At 41.5% G+C, this 17,037-nt stretch overlaps 1 protein-coding gene across 1 annotated transcript in view; it reads left to right on the forward strand.

Moving 5' to 3' along the window:
- Positions 1–17,037, forward strand: part of OXSR1 (oxidative stress responsive kinase 1) — a 93,143-nt gene that overhangs the window by 42,157 nt on the left and 33,949 nt on the right. Inside the window, exons 4-5 of the mRNA XM_062621373.1 lie at positions 1,573–1,714; positions 16,360–16,415. Of these exons, the coding sequence (XP_062477357.1) occupies positions 1,573–1,714; positions 16,360–16,415 (198 nt within the window). The remainder of the gene's footprint in view (positions 1–1,572; positions 1,715–16,359; positions 16,416–17,037) is intronic.

Raw genomic sequence — 17,037 nt, forward strand, 5'->3', positions numbered from 1 at the left:
CATGTAATTGTTTCCTTTGGGTTTTGAATAGTGCAAAACAAGCTTTGCCACATGGTGTTTGTATTCAAACCTTGCCACCTTTTTGCTTTCATGTGAGAATCCAAAAGGAGAATGCTTTGTGAAGTGAAAACCTATCTGCACTATTGCTTTGGCCTAGAAATTCAAATATGACAGCTAATAAAGGGGCAGGATTTTTGCTTACCTCAGCCTGATGGATGAAAAGGGGCAACAAAAAAACCAAACCCAACAAACCAAAACCAACAAAAGCTCCAAACCCCAAATCCTTCATTATAATTTTTTTCTGCTTGTTTCAAGACTTTATGAGGTGGAACTTGTAATTTTCCCATTGATCAAATTCACGGGAGTTTCTCAGCTTTTACTGTCTTCAGAGACATAAAAAAATTTGGCTTTTTCTCAATTGCGAATTTGGAAGAATGACTTTGCTAAACCTTTCTAAAATTTTTAACTCAGCTTTCCTAAACTAGCTGAGTTAGTACTGTTCTCGGTGCAGTTCTTTTTCTCTAAGCCTACTGATCAAAGACAAAGCTGGAATTTGTGCCTGCTTTTCTCATTGTTTAAGACTATCCCAGTACCACTGGCCTTGCTTTGTGCCCATAGCTGTGAAAATTGGCTGACTATCCAGTCATTATAAACCATAGAAACCCAAGTTAGAAAGGGGTGAACAGCACAGGCCTGGAAAACAGGCTTAGGCATCCTGTACTGGAGCAATAAAATTACAGTTCTGGGAAGACTGTCTTAAACCCAGATGCAAATGCAAAGAATACAGTACCCAATATATCATGAAAACAGGACCTTACACAAGAGGCATGTTACTAGTCATTGATTCCATTTATTCCTGGGTGCAGTTCAGAGAGGTGGCTTGTTGTACAGAGCATGGTTTGTCATGCAAGATGGTGTAATTCACACCATGGTTGGGAGAGAGACTAAGCATGATGTTTGTAGGGAAGGATCTAAGCTATTCCAGTCTTGTACTCAGTGAAAAAGTGATTTATTGTTGAAATTCAGCCTCATTTGTTCTCTATTTAATTATTTCCACTTTTTTCTTTTAGGGTGGTGTCGTCCCTTAGCATATTTTTCCTGGTATTTCTCTGCATACAGTTTAAGAGCTGAAAAAGAGTCTAATTTTATCAAGCTTGTTGCCTTAGCTTTTGAGTCCTGGCAGCCCCCTGCTTTTTCCATTTTTCCCCTCCTGCTTCTCCAGTACTCAGTACTAAAACAGCCATAGCATTGGGATCTACTCAAAAAACCTTCCGAGAGTCCTGTGTATGTACAGTTTACATTTTGGTTTGTGGAAATAACTTCAGTTACTTGTTATCACAGGGATTTTTTTCAGCTGACCTTGAGGATCTGCAACCCTGCAAGTATGAGGCATGTGTTGTTGCCTCTGCTTTCCTGCAGCTACTGACCTAATCCTAACCATCATCGTGTCCCCTCCAAGTGAATTTGACTTGTATATAAAGTGATTATAATGTACACTTAAAACTGTGTATCAGTTCATCTAGTTTAAGGTATTTAACTTTTTTTTTTTTCCTCCCTTCCCCTATCTTTTAGGCTCTGTTTTGGATATTATAAAGCACATTGTGGCCAAAGGAGAACACAAGACTGGTGTCCTGGATGAACCCTGTATAGCCACAATCCTTAAGGAGGTCCTGGAGGGGCTGGACTACCTGCATAAAAATGGACAAATCCACAGGTATTTTTTTTTTTTAATTCATATTTGTCCAAAAATGTGTGTCACTTAGTAGTTGAGCGCATGCAGTCTCATCCCATAACCAACTGTGAGGACATGGAATGAGGAAACTAAAAGTGGGGAGCTTAATCAAAACTCAGAGTTCACATGTCTATATAGTTGCTTCTGCTTTAGGATATACTATGGCTAGGCCAAGTTTACCCAAACTTTCAGGTATTGATCTGATCTAAAGAAGCTCTTTCCAAATGTCAGCATTCCGCTGCAAAGTGTGGTTGTTGGAGCTGGATAACTTCAGCTGGTTTTGTTTCTTGCAGAGCTGCAAATTGGCAAGAGCTCTGTATAAGAAGAGTTGAGCAATTTAATACAGAGCCCTTCAAGCCCTGTTCTTTATTTTCTTTATTTCAAGGCCAGCTGCAAGGTCAGCATCATGAAATTTAAATTTGGGTAATTTCATTTAAAAAAAAGGAAACAGAATTAGTGGAAAAAACTTCTTTTGTAGGCAAAACCCATTTAACTAATTGCCTGTGATTTGATGGATCACTGAAATGTTTGGGTTTCTGTGCTGCTGTGTTGTTTGGGAGATATTTTTTTTAAGCCATGTTTTCCTCTCCCCTGCTGTCAAGGTGTGGTGTAGCTCAGGAAAACAGGATACTAAGTCAGTGTTTTCTGCTGTTAAAAAGAATGAAACTTGCAATCCTAAGTATGTGCTGAAAATAGAATATACCACTTGTGGGTAATATACATCATCCCAGCCACAGCCTGCTGCTGGGAACAACGGCCTTTTCTTTCCTGGGAATTTTGTGAGCTTGGCTGTCTTCTGGTACAATGCCATTATAAGCATTGCTGCTGTTGGAGTATGTTTCTGTTCTCTTATGATAGCTGCACTAGGAGAGGTGACTTTTCTTGCCAAAATGTTATTTTAATTTTAAAATGCAATAAGTATTTATTTCATATTTTTAGTCAAACTGACTGGCTTTTGTGGATTGTTTGGGGTTAAAAAAAGGCAATGGTTAGAAACAATTCTATTGAAAATTCTTTCCCTGAAAGAAGTCTCAAATTTAGGTTTCCAGTCTCCCTTAAAATTCTGGTTTAACAGGAACAGTTGTCTTCATTGAAAACAGTTTAGATTTCATAGCTGGTTGCTTGACTTTGGTTTTTAGAGATAAGGCTTCAGGCAGCTCTGAGAATTTAAAGTAATAGACCAACTTACTTGCTGAGTATATGGCAATTTTTCATCCTTGCCGTAACTACTTGGTAAAATCATGTTCATCTGTGACTTGCAGTTGAACTGAATCAGCCAAGCAAATCATTTTCTGGTCTAGCAAAATCAAAATATGTATTTTAAAGCAGCAGAAACCTGTTAAATCTCAGTTTTTCTGAAGATGTCATATAATGATTTATATATTGAGAGAGTAGATTCTTCACTGACTTGCTGTAAGGAGGCAGCAAAACTAGTAAAGATTCTAGAGGATATATTCATGTGTGGGCTTTCGTGAGTTTTATTTTTTGTTTTTACATGGCACTCAGCAAAAATCTGATTTTCACAAGTTCAAACCGCTTGGTCTGAAGAAACTGTGATTCATACTGAATCAGTCTGAAGCAGGCTGAACCAAACCTGCTGTGACCGTTCTTGTCCTGCACATTGAAGCATTTTGCTCATATTTAGGGAACTTCAGTGAAGAAATCGAAGCCGTGTCATTGCTGCAGCTTATGGTTGTAGTTATGTGTCAGCTATTTTGTATGTGTTCCATCCTTGTATTTTGGGGTGCTTTGACAATTGTGTTTTATCAGAAAAAAGCGTTTGGATTTCCTCATCATGTTGGGGCATAGTGGTCTGGGAAATTTGGAGAAGTGGTAATAGTCATGATACAGAAGGAAAGTTGTGTAGTTTCCTGTGTGTAATGCAAAGGAAGAGTTTTTAACTGCTGGCAGAAAGCAGGCAACATGTAAGCCTTTGAGGGATGAAACTTGTTTCCTTAATAGAGTTAATAGTGCTGTCTTACATTTACCCAGATGTGTGTACACTGCTGAGAAAAACACAGCAGTTTAAAGTTGTAGTGCAGATGGGACCTTTCTTCATACATAGGAAGATCTGTATGGTTTTCCCATTTTGCTTAATGCTAGGGTTCATAATACTCTTCATGCGTGATGGAAAAGGCAGGTGGAAATCTTGCAGTTGTGCCAGAGATGCTCTAAGAGGAAATAACTAAACTTTGGTCCTCTGTGTCATCTTAAAGTATCTGGCTCAAAAAGAAATCACATCGGGTGATGGCCTTAAAAGCTAAATATAATGCCTGTGATGTGGGGCAGCTGGGGTTGGGGTGAGCTTCAGGCCAGAGCAAGGTCAGCTGTGAAGGGTCAAAATTGAAGGGCTTTGGTTAGATGTGGAACAACAAGCAGTGATCCAGCAGAGCAAAGAGTTCATTTGTTTACACTGAATATCCCTAGTTTGTATTACAGTTAGGAGAAAATGACTACATAGAGTTAAACACGCAGTATGAGTGACTGAATGTAATTAGCACACCTGAAGTTAGACAACCAGGCTGGTGGCAAAGCCCAAAAGATGAATATCTGGACCCCAATTTAACTTTGTGGGTGCTGTTAACCTGAAGTGGGGGCAGCCTCTAACTGGTGTAAATCGCCAGTAAGATCAGAGGACAAATGTCTGACAGTGTTGCTGCTTGATGCTTTTGAATTATGCATAATTTTAAATGGGTAAATTAAGTTAACATGTAGAAAACTGGCTTAATGAAATTCTGCTGCTGCTGGATCTTACTCTCCATAAGCCTGCCTTGAACTTAATGCCACTTCCAATTAAGATTTGGGGAGCTGGCTTCATATGGAAGTATAAATCCATACTTTGGAAAGGAGAGTAGTTTGCCAGTATTCTGTAGAGCAGAGTAGAAAGCCAAATATCTAGTAAAGGCTTAAATTATGTTTTTTTCTGTTTTCTTTCTAATAAACAGCCAGAGTGAGACTGAGACTTGAATAGATGCTCTTATTCAGCAGCAAATGGTTGAGGAGTCTCTCACATTGTCCAAAGCGATGGTGTGTTTTTTTTTTTTTTTTTGCTTTCGTCCTGCAAAGGCTGTTGGGAACAGTGCCTGAGACCTTACAGAAAAGACAAAGGAGGAGGCAGGATCATTTTTATTTTCATGAAACACTCTATACCAAGTTAACAATTACAAATGATCCCCATCTCCCTTCAAAGTCACTGCTGTCTCATGTAGCTTTGAGTTGGCAGCTCTTTGCCTTCAGTGCCATGTGCCTGTCCATGGCTGCCTCTCCTGTGCCATCTGCCACTGTCCCTGTTGTGGGTTTCTGTGTAACACAGTGATCCCAGTGACAATCTGAAATCCCAGTGATCCGGCTGATGGTAAGTGAGTTGAGTTCCTGGGTGCCAGCCAGTGTGCTGAGGACTGAGGGCCAGGCTCGGGAACCTTCGGATGAACTGTCTTGCAGGAATCTGCTCATACACACTTTTAAATGGATGTTGAGCAAGACTGACATGCTGTGAGGGGTCACTCCTGGGCTAATCTTGTCTGGGTGACACACAGGGTGTGTGTTGCACCTTTTCCCCATTTAGACTCCGGATTCCTCTGTGTATTTGGGGATTAGCAGGAGTTTGATAAATGACTTGGAAATAAGACTAAAGCTAAGCCAACCCAAGAGGTTTTATTGCTTAAAAAGACTTGTTGGACGGAAGTTCAAGGCTCTCAGGTGCTGCTTCTTATGGCAGTCTGACAAGTGAATCATGCTGATTAACTGTTACAAGGTCTCTCTGTCTTTCTCCCTATTTTTATCTCTGGGCTTATCTTCTGTTCATGATTAGCTGTTGTGTAACTGAACATTTTAGTTAGCCCAGGTGAAATGATACACTGCTCAAATACAATCAGATTCTCCTATTGCAGCACAATAAATGTGATACTTGCATGCTTTTTTGTGAAAACAAAAAAAGCTTAGAGAATTGGTTTAGAGTTGCATGTCTTGAAATATTAGCATGCCAGTGATCCAGCTATTTATTTGCTGCTCTACTTCTAAGGGGGTAAGAGGTGCAACAACACATTTAATATGCTGAGTTAGATCAGTTTGTGCTCCCATACAGAATGTTTTGGTTTTTTTTTTTTTTTTTGGTGTCTTTTCAAAATCAGTTTTCTGCATGAGGGGGAGTAGGGTGACATGGCAGCTGTTTGAATGTTGCTTTGGAGAGACCCTGGAAACAATATTCTTGCTGTGGTTTTATGCCAAATATATTAGCTTATTTTAGGATTTTAGGATGATTTTGGCATAGGATCAAAGTTTAATTGCATGCCTCTTCTACCTACATTAGGAGAAAGTAACTTCTGAAAAAAAAGATGTCTGTATGTGAGCACATTCACATCGCCAAGGCTTGCCTGTGGGGTTTTGCAGGAGCCCTCCTCCAGTAGCAAGTTTCAGATTTAAGATGAAGGGGCTAATGGATGTATTTTGGCAGAACTCAGCTGTCCTGAAGGATTCAAGCTTAATTTTCATGTAGCTGAGTAATGCATTGATAGCTGTGCTGGCAGGTATTGCAGTTAAACTTGATTCCAGTGTGCCTCTGATTGGTTTGATGTCTGAAAAACTGTAGGATTTTGTTTCTGTAGCAATAGTGTAGGAGAACTTCACAGCCCTCCTCTCCACAGTGCTATAATCTTGTTTTGGGGAGTGCGCTTTGGAACTTAAGTCTGGCAGAGGAGGTTTGAGGAATGGATTATGGGATGGTGGAGCCTTTCACCTCTAATTGCGAGTTTGATTTTTAGCTCAGTAAAGGACACTAGTAATTTGAAAACTAACTGTTGCTCAGCCGTGGAAAGCAGAATTTTATATTCAGAGAAGTGTACTTTGGTCTCCCTTATAGTACAGGATGGGCAGAAGCAACCTTTTGAGGTAGTTATTAATATAAATTTTAAAGCTTTGATTTAGAAACAGTACAGTAGCCACAACAATAGAAATGTTACTATTGGGTGTCTCTGTGGGAAGGAAGAAAAGATGCTGCCCTGCATTGTACTGGGTGATTTGTTCCCACAAATAAGCACCTTGCTGTGCAGTATCAAGGGCCCAAGAACCACTGAATCTCCACTCTCCATCCACAGTAGTTGGACCTGGGTGTATTGTGCTGCTTTAGTGAACCAGTATGTTCTCCTGGTGGCTGCTTCTGCTGCATCATCCAGAAATTCATTGTTTAAAAAGAAGCCAAGTTTCCCTGTGGCTGCCGATAGAAAATGTGAACCAGATGTAAATCCCAGATCTGCAGAAAGCCAGAAACAATAGCTCCTGTGGAGATAGTTTTCCTTGAAGTGGCTAAAGACAGTCTCTGCTCTGAAGCCCAGAAACCTGGCAGCTAGAACTGATGGTAAATATCACTGCTGAAGAAAGCACATGGATGCTGTGGGCCTGACAGTGTCTGTCCCCATGTCATTCTCCTCAGATCCAGGTGCTGTCTCAACTTTGTCACTAGGTGTCTGCAGTTACTCAAAGTAACTTTGAATTAGTCAAAGAGAAAACCAGCTTTGTGGTTCAAGTATTATGCACTGCATTAAAAGGGAGGTGAGTTTAGGTTTTTCCCTCTTTGTAGCATCTCTCCACCAGTAGTTAGATCATTGGTGTTCATCCTTCCTGCTGTGATGCATCAAGTGAATTATTAACTTCAAAAAGATGGCTTTGAATTTCATTCCCTGTTGCAGACTCTTCTGGCCTTCAAAGATCCTAAAAGCTGCATGTGTGGAGATGTCTTAAGCACTTATTCAGACCACTGCAGTCTTTTTATTTGTCTTACCCTAAAGCATGAGAAAAGGTCACTTGCTAAGCTTGTGTGGTAACGTATTAAACACACTTGAAAATGTTGCAAGGCTGCATCAGGAATTTACTTTTTGCATGTTTTCTAAATTAAATATCCTGTCTTGCAGAGTTCTTATAAAATCTGAACATTAAAAAGCAAAACTTAATACTTTCAAAAATGAAAGTGAGGCAAAACTTGCATGCATTCAGGACAACAGATAGGGAAATGCCACAGAGAGATCTATCATTTCATGGCAGCCTGGAAAGCGCCACCAAGTTAGACTAGGAGTACCAACAGTGCTGTTTCCATAGCACAAATACCTGATTTTATAACCACTTTCTCCATTTTATAAGAATAGCTGAATGAAATAAGGAGGTCTTTCCTCTTCATATGCTGGACATGCTTAAAACGGTCATTTCTTAGATTTTGGAGAAGGAAGATGACCTGGCAAGGCTCAGGAGACTGGTTTTCTCAAGATTCAAGTCTCGAGGTTCTGGTTGTCTTGAATTTCTCCTTCTGTGTCATGCTGCAAACATTGCTGGGCAAGAGCTGTGTGTGGCTTCGTAGATAGGGACGGGTTTTGGCTGCATAAGGCAATGCCTTGGACCTTTTGTATGTATAGATACACATACCAGTTCTCCAGAACAGTGGTGCTTACTCCCTTTTGGAAATTTAGACCTTTTCAGTTGCCCTATATAAAAATTTTTGGGCCTTGTTTGATCCAAGTTGATTGTGTGTTTACTGGAATCAACTTTTATCTATCCATCATGTCACGGGCAAGGCATGGAGATGTATGAATCCCTGGCTTTCCTGTTTCTTCTGCCACCTGGTCCATCTTGTACTCAAACTGGGCAGATGTGCATGTGGTAGTTCTGGGAAAATTCCTATTTCTTCATGTCCTAGGAATGTGGTTTAGCATGCAAGAGATAACACAGCATGGTGGCATGCATTACTGGTGTTGCCACATGAAGCATGCCCACCTCCTTGCATGTTAAATAACTTGACATGAAACATTGAAATAAGGCCACATTATAACGTGACTGTTTCTCTCTGTTACCAATGACTAAGGCAGGGCCTCCCAAAAATATCTGGGCCTCTGGGGGTAGGAGGCAGACCTTTTGACTCCACAGCTTGCTGTGCATGTTGCTTTTTATGCAGCAGCTGTTAAAGAAGCTTTGTGCCTTGTCCCCACTGCAGTTCTTAGGAAGTAGGCTCAGGAAATGGAAGGGCTGGATAGATGAATTTGTGGAAGACATTGTGGTACATTTTTAGTGGCTGTACAATGATACAAAAGCTTGATTTTTAAAGCCTGCTGGGCAGGGTCCTTTCCTTGTGGAGGAGACAAGAAAAAATTGAAGTTCTGATTGAACAGGAGAAACTTTAAAGCAAGTGGTGTATGGGGTTAGAGATGTAGATTCTCTTGCATTGAGTGCTGAAGGGCTGAAGCTTGTGAGAAGCCAGAGCTTCTTGGCAAACCCTCCTTGCTGTAACCTGGTATTGTAGCAGTGATGTGCATTGGGGTGAATATGTGAAGCAACAACTTCTTTTGTAGGAAGAAGTAGGGCTATGAGCATTGGTATGATTAGATTGTCTCCATGTTGGGAGACAGAGCTAGTGTTTGTAGCATTTTATTATCTGTCTGAAGGAGCTGATCTGTCTGAAGCCGGTTTTTTAAGGTTTTGTTTTTAGCTGGAGCAACTTTCCCTACGCTCATGTGCAGTTGAGGTTAGTTGAGCAGTGATGCTGGTCTGGCGGCATGGTGGTGGATGGGAGGTAAAGTCCACAGCAGACAGGATCTGTCATTGAACCACACTTCCTTTTAACCATCACTAGGCTTGTAAACATGTGGGAAGAGAAGGAATTAATGAGTGCAAAACCATCAGACGCAAAGTTGGCACAGGAGCAAAAAGCATAAGCTGGACATAATTTGCTGAGATAAAGGAAAGTTGCAGGCACTGCGATAAGTGACTGTGTGACAGACAGAAATGCAGTAAGTGATGTGACACAGTGCTTGCTGTATCGCTTTTTGTCAGAGACTCACACCGAGTTAGCCCAAGGTCTGCAACTCTTACTGCCTCAGCATCTTATTAGCCCCTGGAGCTACTCAGGTAACTAAGGTGACAGGCTGAATTTCAGGAGGATGTTCTGCAGCTTGGTTTGGTGAGCTGTCCCTTGTCTGAGCTGACAGAGTGACTTAACCTAAACTGAAACAAATTCGAGGCATAGTTTCCTGGACCTCAAACCCTCTACTTAAAAAAGCAGTCTGCTTATGCAGCATTGGAGAAACAGCATACAATCAGGAGGAACTGTACCTAGTAAGTGCATTGAGGGTCCTCTTAAAGATGGTTTATATTTAGGTAAAATAAAGTACAGTGGGAGATTAATTTCTCATGAGCCCTTCCTGATGTTTCTGTTTGCTTATGACAGGAGACTGGATGTGGTTATCTGTCCTAAGAGCTCTCTTCACTGTGCTGAGTGTAATCTGCCTGAATGTTAAGGGTAGGGCATGGGGAAAACAAGTGCTCAATATACTCGTATAGCTTGTCTTGGTGGAAGTTGACAGTCATTTCCATTAGGCTTAGTCTATTTATCCCTCTGCAAAGCCATAGTCTGGCAGTCCTTCAGCCTTTCAAAGCCCTGCTTTATGCTGCTTAAAAGAACCAAAAGGAACTTTTTAAAATTCCTAATAACACTGGATTGCTCATCTAACTTTCTCCAGGCATTAAAATGACTGTTAAAAAGCCCTAGGCTACCTACCTATCTAGAACTCATAAGGCTGGGGCTTTAAAAATGCCTTTGCTGTTTATGAGACTGAGTAAGTCATGAGTTGCCTTGCACTGCTGGCATTTAGCTCTTGCACTGAGTTTTCACCATGGCCCAGCAGCCAGCAGAGCACCTCAGAGAAGAAGGTAGCAGCAGTCGCTGTGCTTCCCTGATCCTGAGCAATAAAGCATGTCACTGGGCTGGTCCCCAGCTGTAATTTATAGCAGCCTGGCTGTTGCTGTTGGTCCTGGCTGCCAGTGGCCACAAGGGCCTGCTGAGATGGCTGTGGATGAGCAAGGATGAAGCAAGCTGTGGACTTGGCCCTCTTTTTTTCCTGTGTATGCCTGCCTCAGCAGGGAGGCTGGAGAGAGGAGTGTGGAAACGGCTTTGCCAGCTCTTTGCTGTTGGAAGACCTTCAAGCTTTGGGAGATGTTCCCAGCTCTGGCTTTTAAATACAGCACTGTAACAGACAGCAATTGCATCTCACCCAAGAATTTTGGACTTAAGGCTCAACCCTCTGGCATAAAACATCGGTGCACATACCTTTTCTGAGTAGGAACAGGGAGCATAATAATGCAGCACTTCTAATACAGTTGTCCTGAATGGCTTCTCTTATGTTGTGTGCTCAATTTGAGGACATAAAAATACTCCTCTTGCATGCTCCAAACCTTGTTTCTGCTTTTCCACTCTGTCTCAAATGGTAAGCTCATGGTATAGCCAGTTTTTTATAACTTCACTTAGAAGGGAGAGGGAAGAGGTGACATAGGTAACAACATGCCATTGAAAGGAGAGTAACATTTGGTAGTAGAGAGAGAATAGTGCTCATTTGGTGTATAATGTCACAAATTGCTTGATATTTAACTGTGTGTAGAGATACTGTTCTGGAAGTATTTTGCAAATTACTCAGAACAATCTCAACTCCAGTAATTGGTTGCATTCAGTATAAATATTTTGAGTTATTCATTACCACTAGCATAAAACAGTAATTCTTGTATCTTACACCTTCTCTGTTTTTAAATGAAACTTGGAAGGACCAATCATTCCTTCTTCCTGCCAAATTATGCACTATGGAGTTCAGTCCATGAAAATTTATTGTTGCACTTGATGTAAATTGCATCTAATGGGCAGATGACTCATGGCTGTGCTGGCAGCCAGCATCACATCCTAAAGGCGCATAAGAGCAGTTTGGAAGCAAAAGCATAATAAACAAGGCTTATCTCAGATTTCCCTTTCACTGCTAGGTTACACAAATCCTGGGATGCCATTGTTTGCTCAGATTGTGGTTATAGTGGCCTTAAATTGTCCTAGCTATTATTCCCAATGGCTTTTGAACACAGGCAAAGTGAATCCTTTTTGATTTCCAAACGATATTAAGAGGTTTACTTAAGCAATAACTTAACATGCTTCATTGCTTTTCTTGCAAACATCAGTTCTTTTAAGTCTGTAATAAGCTTCGTGGTGTATGCCAGGATTGCAGAATTGCAGTTGGCTATTGATAGTACTGCTCTCCATTATGGATCAGCAAGTTTTGCTCTTTGCTGTAGTGCAATGACAGTCACTATATGGCAGTGCCAAGGATCGAGGGCTATGCGTGAGGGCGGATCTGATAATTTAGCAGGATTCTGAAGGACTTGTGTAAGCTTTGTATAGGGGGAACAAGCCACTAGATTCCAGTTCCTGTAGTTCCCACTCTACCGAGAAAATAACTGGGGGAGGTGGGAATGCTGCACTCAGAACTGGGGAGCGTCATCTCCTTGACTTCCTGTGCTCCCAGATCTCCTGTAGCTGGATGCTTGGTTGCAATTTGTTGGATCAGGGGTCAGTTTTGGTTATATATCATCTAATGCCTATGGCCCAGCCCTGACCTGGAGGCATTAACGTGATGTAACTAGTAGGTTAGCATTTAGTCACACTGGGAAGCTAAACCAGTTTGGAATGCAGGTGAAGAGGGGTTTCTGCCCTCTGTGAAACCTCTCAAGACTGATGTGGAGAATCCAGCTTTGCACTGGAGCGAGTCCAAATTCCTCTCTTCTACTCTGGTTATGAAGTACGATGTAAATAAAAACATAATTGTTATTTTGCAGAAGAGCTCTTGGAGCCTTTAGAATAGAGGATGATGACAGCTATGGAGTGAGAATATCTGGAACTACAATGGCATTTGTTAAGCTGCTGGCAAGAAAAAGTTTATTCCAGGTTTCTGTAACTTCATGTAAAATGTGATATAATTACTGTTTATGTTACAGCCTAAAGCTGCTTCCTGTTTCCAGTATAGTAATTATGCCAGAGACACACCATTTATTCAGAGTGTATCAGCTCAGGATATGACCATTACCACATTAATAGGAAGTACCTTCAAATTGTTATACTTGGCAATACCTGTATCCTGGAGTAACAAATTACTCCTCATTCAGCTTGTGAGTTTATAAGCATCTCCTGATGTGAATAAACAGGAAAGCACCATTCCTTGCTCCCCCCAAATCATTGTTTTAAATGCAATTAATTAATCTGAAAGATGATTTTAAAGGAGGATCTAGTTTGAAGTTACTGCTGATGACACCAGTATGTGCTAAAGAAGGGGATCTGTGTTCAAGGCTAGGTTGGATGGGGCTTTGAACACCTGGTCTAGTGGAAAAGTGTCCCTGCTTGTGACAGGGGGTTTGCAACTAGGTGAGCTTTAAGGTCCCCTCCAAACCATTCTAACAAATCTGTGTTCACCCAGTGTTACTGCTGCTTGATATTTGCCTGGTGTTATTGCAGTGAGTGACCCAATGCGAATACACTGGGAGGAGGAATGGGAAAGCTGGAAGTTGCCTCTGTAGTAGTGACTCCAGAACAGAGTCAGTGTACCCAAGCAGTTTGCTGCCTGTCATTTTTGCTGCTCTGGGATGGAGTATACCACACTGGGGTGAGTAATGGCCTTTACTGAGCGTTGGTCACCAGGAGGAAATGCCACATGAAGTGGTGTTTTAATTCTGTAACTTGACTTTGATATTTGGCAGTGGGTGGTGTTGGCCTCCTGAATTTCTTATTGCAGCAACAACTTGTTTTAATTTTTTGAACCGTCTTGAAGCACTATATTTACTGACTTTTGTTTCCAATGTGAATATATGTAAATTTTAAGTAATCCAAGCTGAAGTTAAAAAGAAAAGGCTCTGCATTAAAGGAGGTTAAGGGCCTGGAGTCCTTTGGCTCTTTCTTCCTATGGGATTCAATCTGAGTGCTTGTTTCACTGCTTCTTGAGCTCCAAGCTGGCACAGCTTGCTCTGTTGTGGTAGGATGGTCTGGTGGTACTGAATGTGTGCTGCTTTTTGGCTTTCTTTTTCTACTTAAGTGAAACCTGCCCGAGTTTTTGTGGACTCTTAAGCACAGGGTGGTTGAGACCTTATCCTTAGTTCTGCTAAGTTCTGGCACTTCCTTCATTGCTGATTGTGGTTTGCTTTGTGGGGAGGGGTTGGTGAGCTGGACACGCTGTCGTGCTGGCAGAGGGAGTTTGGAAAGGCTGTGTGCAATACTGCGTGGCCCAGCTTAATGGGGAAACACTCCAGCATCCTGGGCTCCTTAAGGTACAGATGGAAGAGGAAATTACTGCTACTTGCATCCATCTTCAGTAAGACAAACAATAACCTTGGTGCATGCTATTACTTTCCTGTAATCTGGAATTGGCAGGCAGCTTTGAAAGGGCCTGGTGTGTCCTGGCTGTCACAGGAGGACTGACTGTCTGGATAAAGATTTCCAGGAGGATTGGGGAGTTTCCTGACCACCCTCTGTTCCCTCTGAAGTAGTACTGATGTCAGGGGGGATTCCTGGAGGTAGCTGCGTCTGTGCCAAGCACATTTCACACCATGTGAGCCAGCTCCTTACCTAAGCAGCAGCAGGCTTAAGCACATGAAGCCCTGAGAACACAGTGCCCATGGGGCTGAATCCCGAAGGCATCTTCTGCCTAAAAATACTGGTAGGAAGCTTTCCCATTTCCTTACTGCTAGGGACCATGAATGCTTTGTGAGAGTGCAGGGGTTTATCAGGTTTGTATTTCTAATGGTGTTTAACTCTCTACATCTTCAATCATGCTGCATTTGGCCAATGGATGCTAATGGAGGGGAGTAGTGTAGCTACGTGCTTAAATGCTGTATTGAATCCCCTTCCGGTCCTTCCATTTACTTAAGAATTGCCATCCGCTGCAGTGCTGATGCTTTCCTCTTCAGGGACTGCAGTTGTTAATTGCAGGAAGAAAAAATAATGCTGCTCAGAGGGAAAGCTCACTCACTTCTAAACGCATGTATAAGGCTATGTAGAGTGAGCAGGATTGGAAAAGACTGGCAGCAATTGTTTTAAGTTTGTCTTACTGCTGCAGCACTGTCAGCTTCTTTCTTACTGCTCTGAATCCCATTCTACTATTCAGTCAGCTTCTCAAGGCTATCATATGCTTCCATATAGAATCTTTATGCTTCAGTGTTTCCGTATAGATCTAAGTGTTCTTGATCATTAAAGCAAAGTAATATTTTCCTGTACTCTGAAAGTTGTGCTTCAGATAGGGATTAGGCACCAAGATGGTCACTTGTTTGAAGTCTGCAGGCTGCTGTGAGCTGTAGTTTGCTGTTAAACTGATCGTTAGTGGGACTGTCTTACAGTCTTTGTTCACTTTTTGTTCTGTTGTATGCTGGAGAAAGCCTTGCCATGCCAATGTCCAACACTGGGTGTTGGGAAGAATCTAGCAAATGCTAATGCTGGAGGGGATGTGTTTAAAATTATCCTGGCCTGGAACTGGCAGTGGCCCAGGCTCTTCTTCAGAGCAGCAAAGCCAGGAAGATTTCCAGGGCCTGACTAGGGCTCTTTGGCCAGGCCACGGTGCCAGTTCTGTTCTCATGATGCACAAGGGAGGAAACTAAAAACAGCTTTTTTGACTTTGTGTGAAAGGATTTGGAATATCTGCCAAAGGCAGTGGAGGGAGAATCTGCTTGATTTGGTTCCTCCCCCTCTTCCATGCAGGTGGTTGCCATTAAGGTGAGGTGTGTTGTGAATTGCTATCTATGCACAGGCATCTGTGCCCCAGACAGCTGCTTTGCTTGCAGCCTTTCTCAAGATGCTTCCTACATCTGCTGTGGCCCTGCACGGTTTCCTAGCCAGTGTGATCTTAGCAGCCTTTTTGATGAATGTGGGTTTCAGCTATAAAGGTATTTCTCTTGGCTTTGCTGGGGGAAGCAGCCTATGAAAATAAGCTGTAAAACTTCGAAGAGTATTTGGAGTGAAAGTAACATTCCCCTTGAGGATGGAAAAGTGCCACTGTTAACCTAACAAGCCACAGGTTTTTTGGGGGGTAGAAAGAGGATAATACAATAACATTCTTAGCATTTGCTGAATGTTCATGTGTGTTCGTTGTCTTTGGTCAAAATAAAAAAATAAAGGAGACCTTTTCGCTAAAGTTCAGACTTCGCAGGAGTGGCCCCACTTTCCCGTTCTCATCTCTGTTGTACCAGCTCTGCTTGCTTGACCCTTGGTAGTGTGGTTCAGTTCATTAAGCCAGGAACAACCAATGTTTTTGGTTGTTTTTTTTGTTTTGTTTTGTTTTTTTTTCCACCAGTGTACTGAGCTAAACTGATTTCTTGAGGAAGTGTGTGAACTCCTCCAGGGCTGGAGAGCAACAAAACTTGGAGAAGGATAGGATGAGTTCAAAGGTAGTGAGATTAGATCAATTTACCGTCTCTTGAAATCTGCCCCCTAAAAGGGTAGAATCATAGAATTGTGTGTATCAGACCAGTGCTAGGTTCTGTTTTCATGTTATTAGCTAACTTAAGAACCAGGGTAAACCACTTTTTCTTGGGTTTTTTTGAGTGTACGTTCTGACAAGTTTCTTTAAATTTATTTTTCCTATGCATGCTACTTAAAATGTCACTAGCTATAAATCATTCAAATGCTACTTAGTGTCTACTGAAGTTACTGTTGGTATGAAGTCCTTGCTGTTTCTTCATGCTTGGAAGCAGGAGGTGCTAATACAAGAAACAAAGAAATAATAACCTTTTACAGTATTTTTGTTTGTTGAAGGAAAGATTTAATGACTTCCTCTTATTGTTGCTTTATCTTTCTGCAGGGATGTGAAAGCAGGAAACATCCTTCTTGGAGAAGATGGCTCAGTGCAAATTGCAGGTAACTTTCCTCGTACCTTTGGATGAATTTTAGGCATAAATGTGTGTCCAAAGAGATGGTTTAGCGATCAAGAAGAAACCTACGTAAAAATGTTAGCTTCAGTAAGCTTCATGGTTCTTAGACACAAAACTGACAACACCAAAAACCCCCAATGATAAACCACAAACCAACCAACCAAAAAACAGCACAGAGTTTATATTTTCTTATCTTAAAACACTGTTCTTTGGAATAATGATAATCAGCATGAATAAATCCTTTGACTGTTAAGTCCTCAGAATCAATAGATTAGATAAATTTTTTTGGCGTAAGCTAGTCAGATTTTTAAAATGGCAAGTTCATAGGCTGGGAAGTGGACTGCAGGAATTGGATTGATTTATCATTGATTTCTAACATGGTTTTCAAATGCACTGTGCTAAGCAGTGGATAGATTAATCAGAAGAAAATTGGTATGTCTTATGGTATAAAAGTCACTTGCAACTTTGCCTTAACGAAAGATTTGCTGGTCAAACTGCTCATGTGAATGCTTCCTGGTCTGCTGCAGTTGAAGCGAGTGATGCAGTATGTGTTTAATTATCTGTACTAACCCAGCCCAAACTGGGGTGAACTGAAGGTCTGGGGAAAA

The sequence above is a fragment of the Pezoporus occidentalis genome, unplaced genomic scaffold (genome assembly GCF_034315485.1).
Source record: "Pezoporus occidentalis ecotype Australia unplaced genomic scaffold, CSIRO_AGI_Poc_V1 ctg23, whole genome shotgun sequence".
Taxonomy (NCBI): Eukaryota; Metazoa; Chordata; class Aves; order Psittaciformes; family Psittacidae; genus Pezoporus; species Pezoporus occidentalis.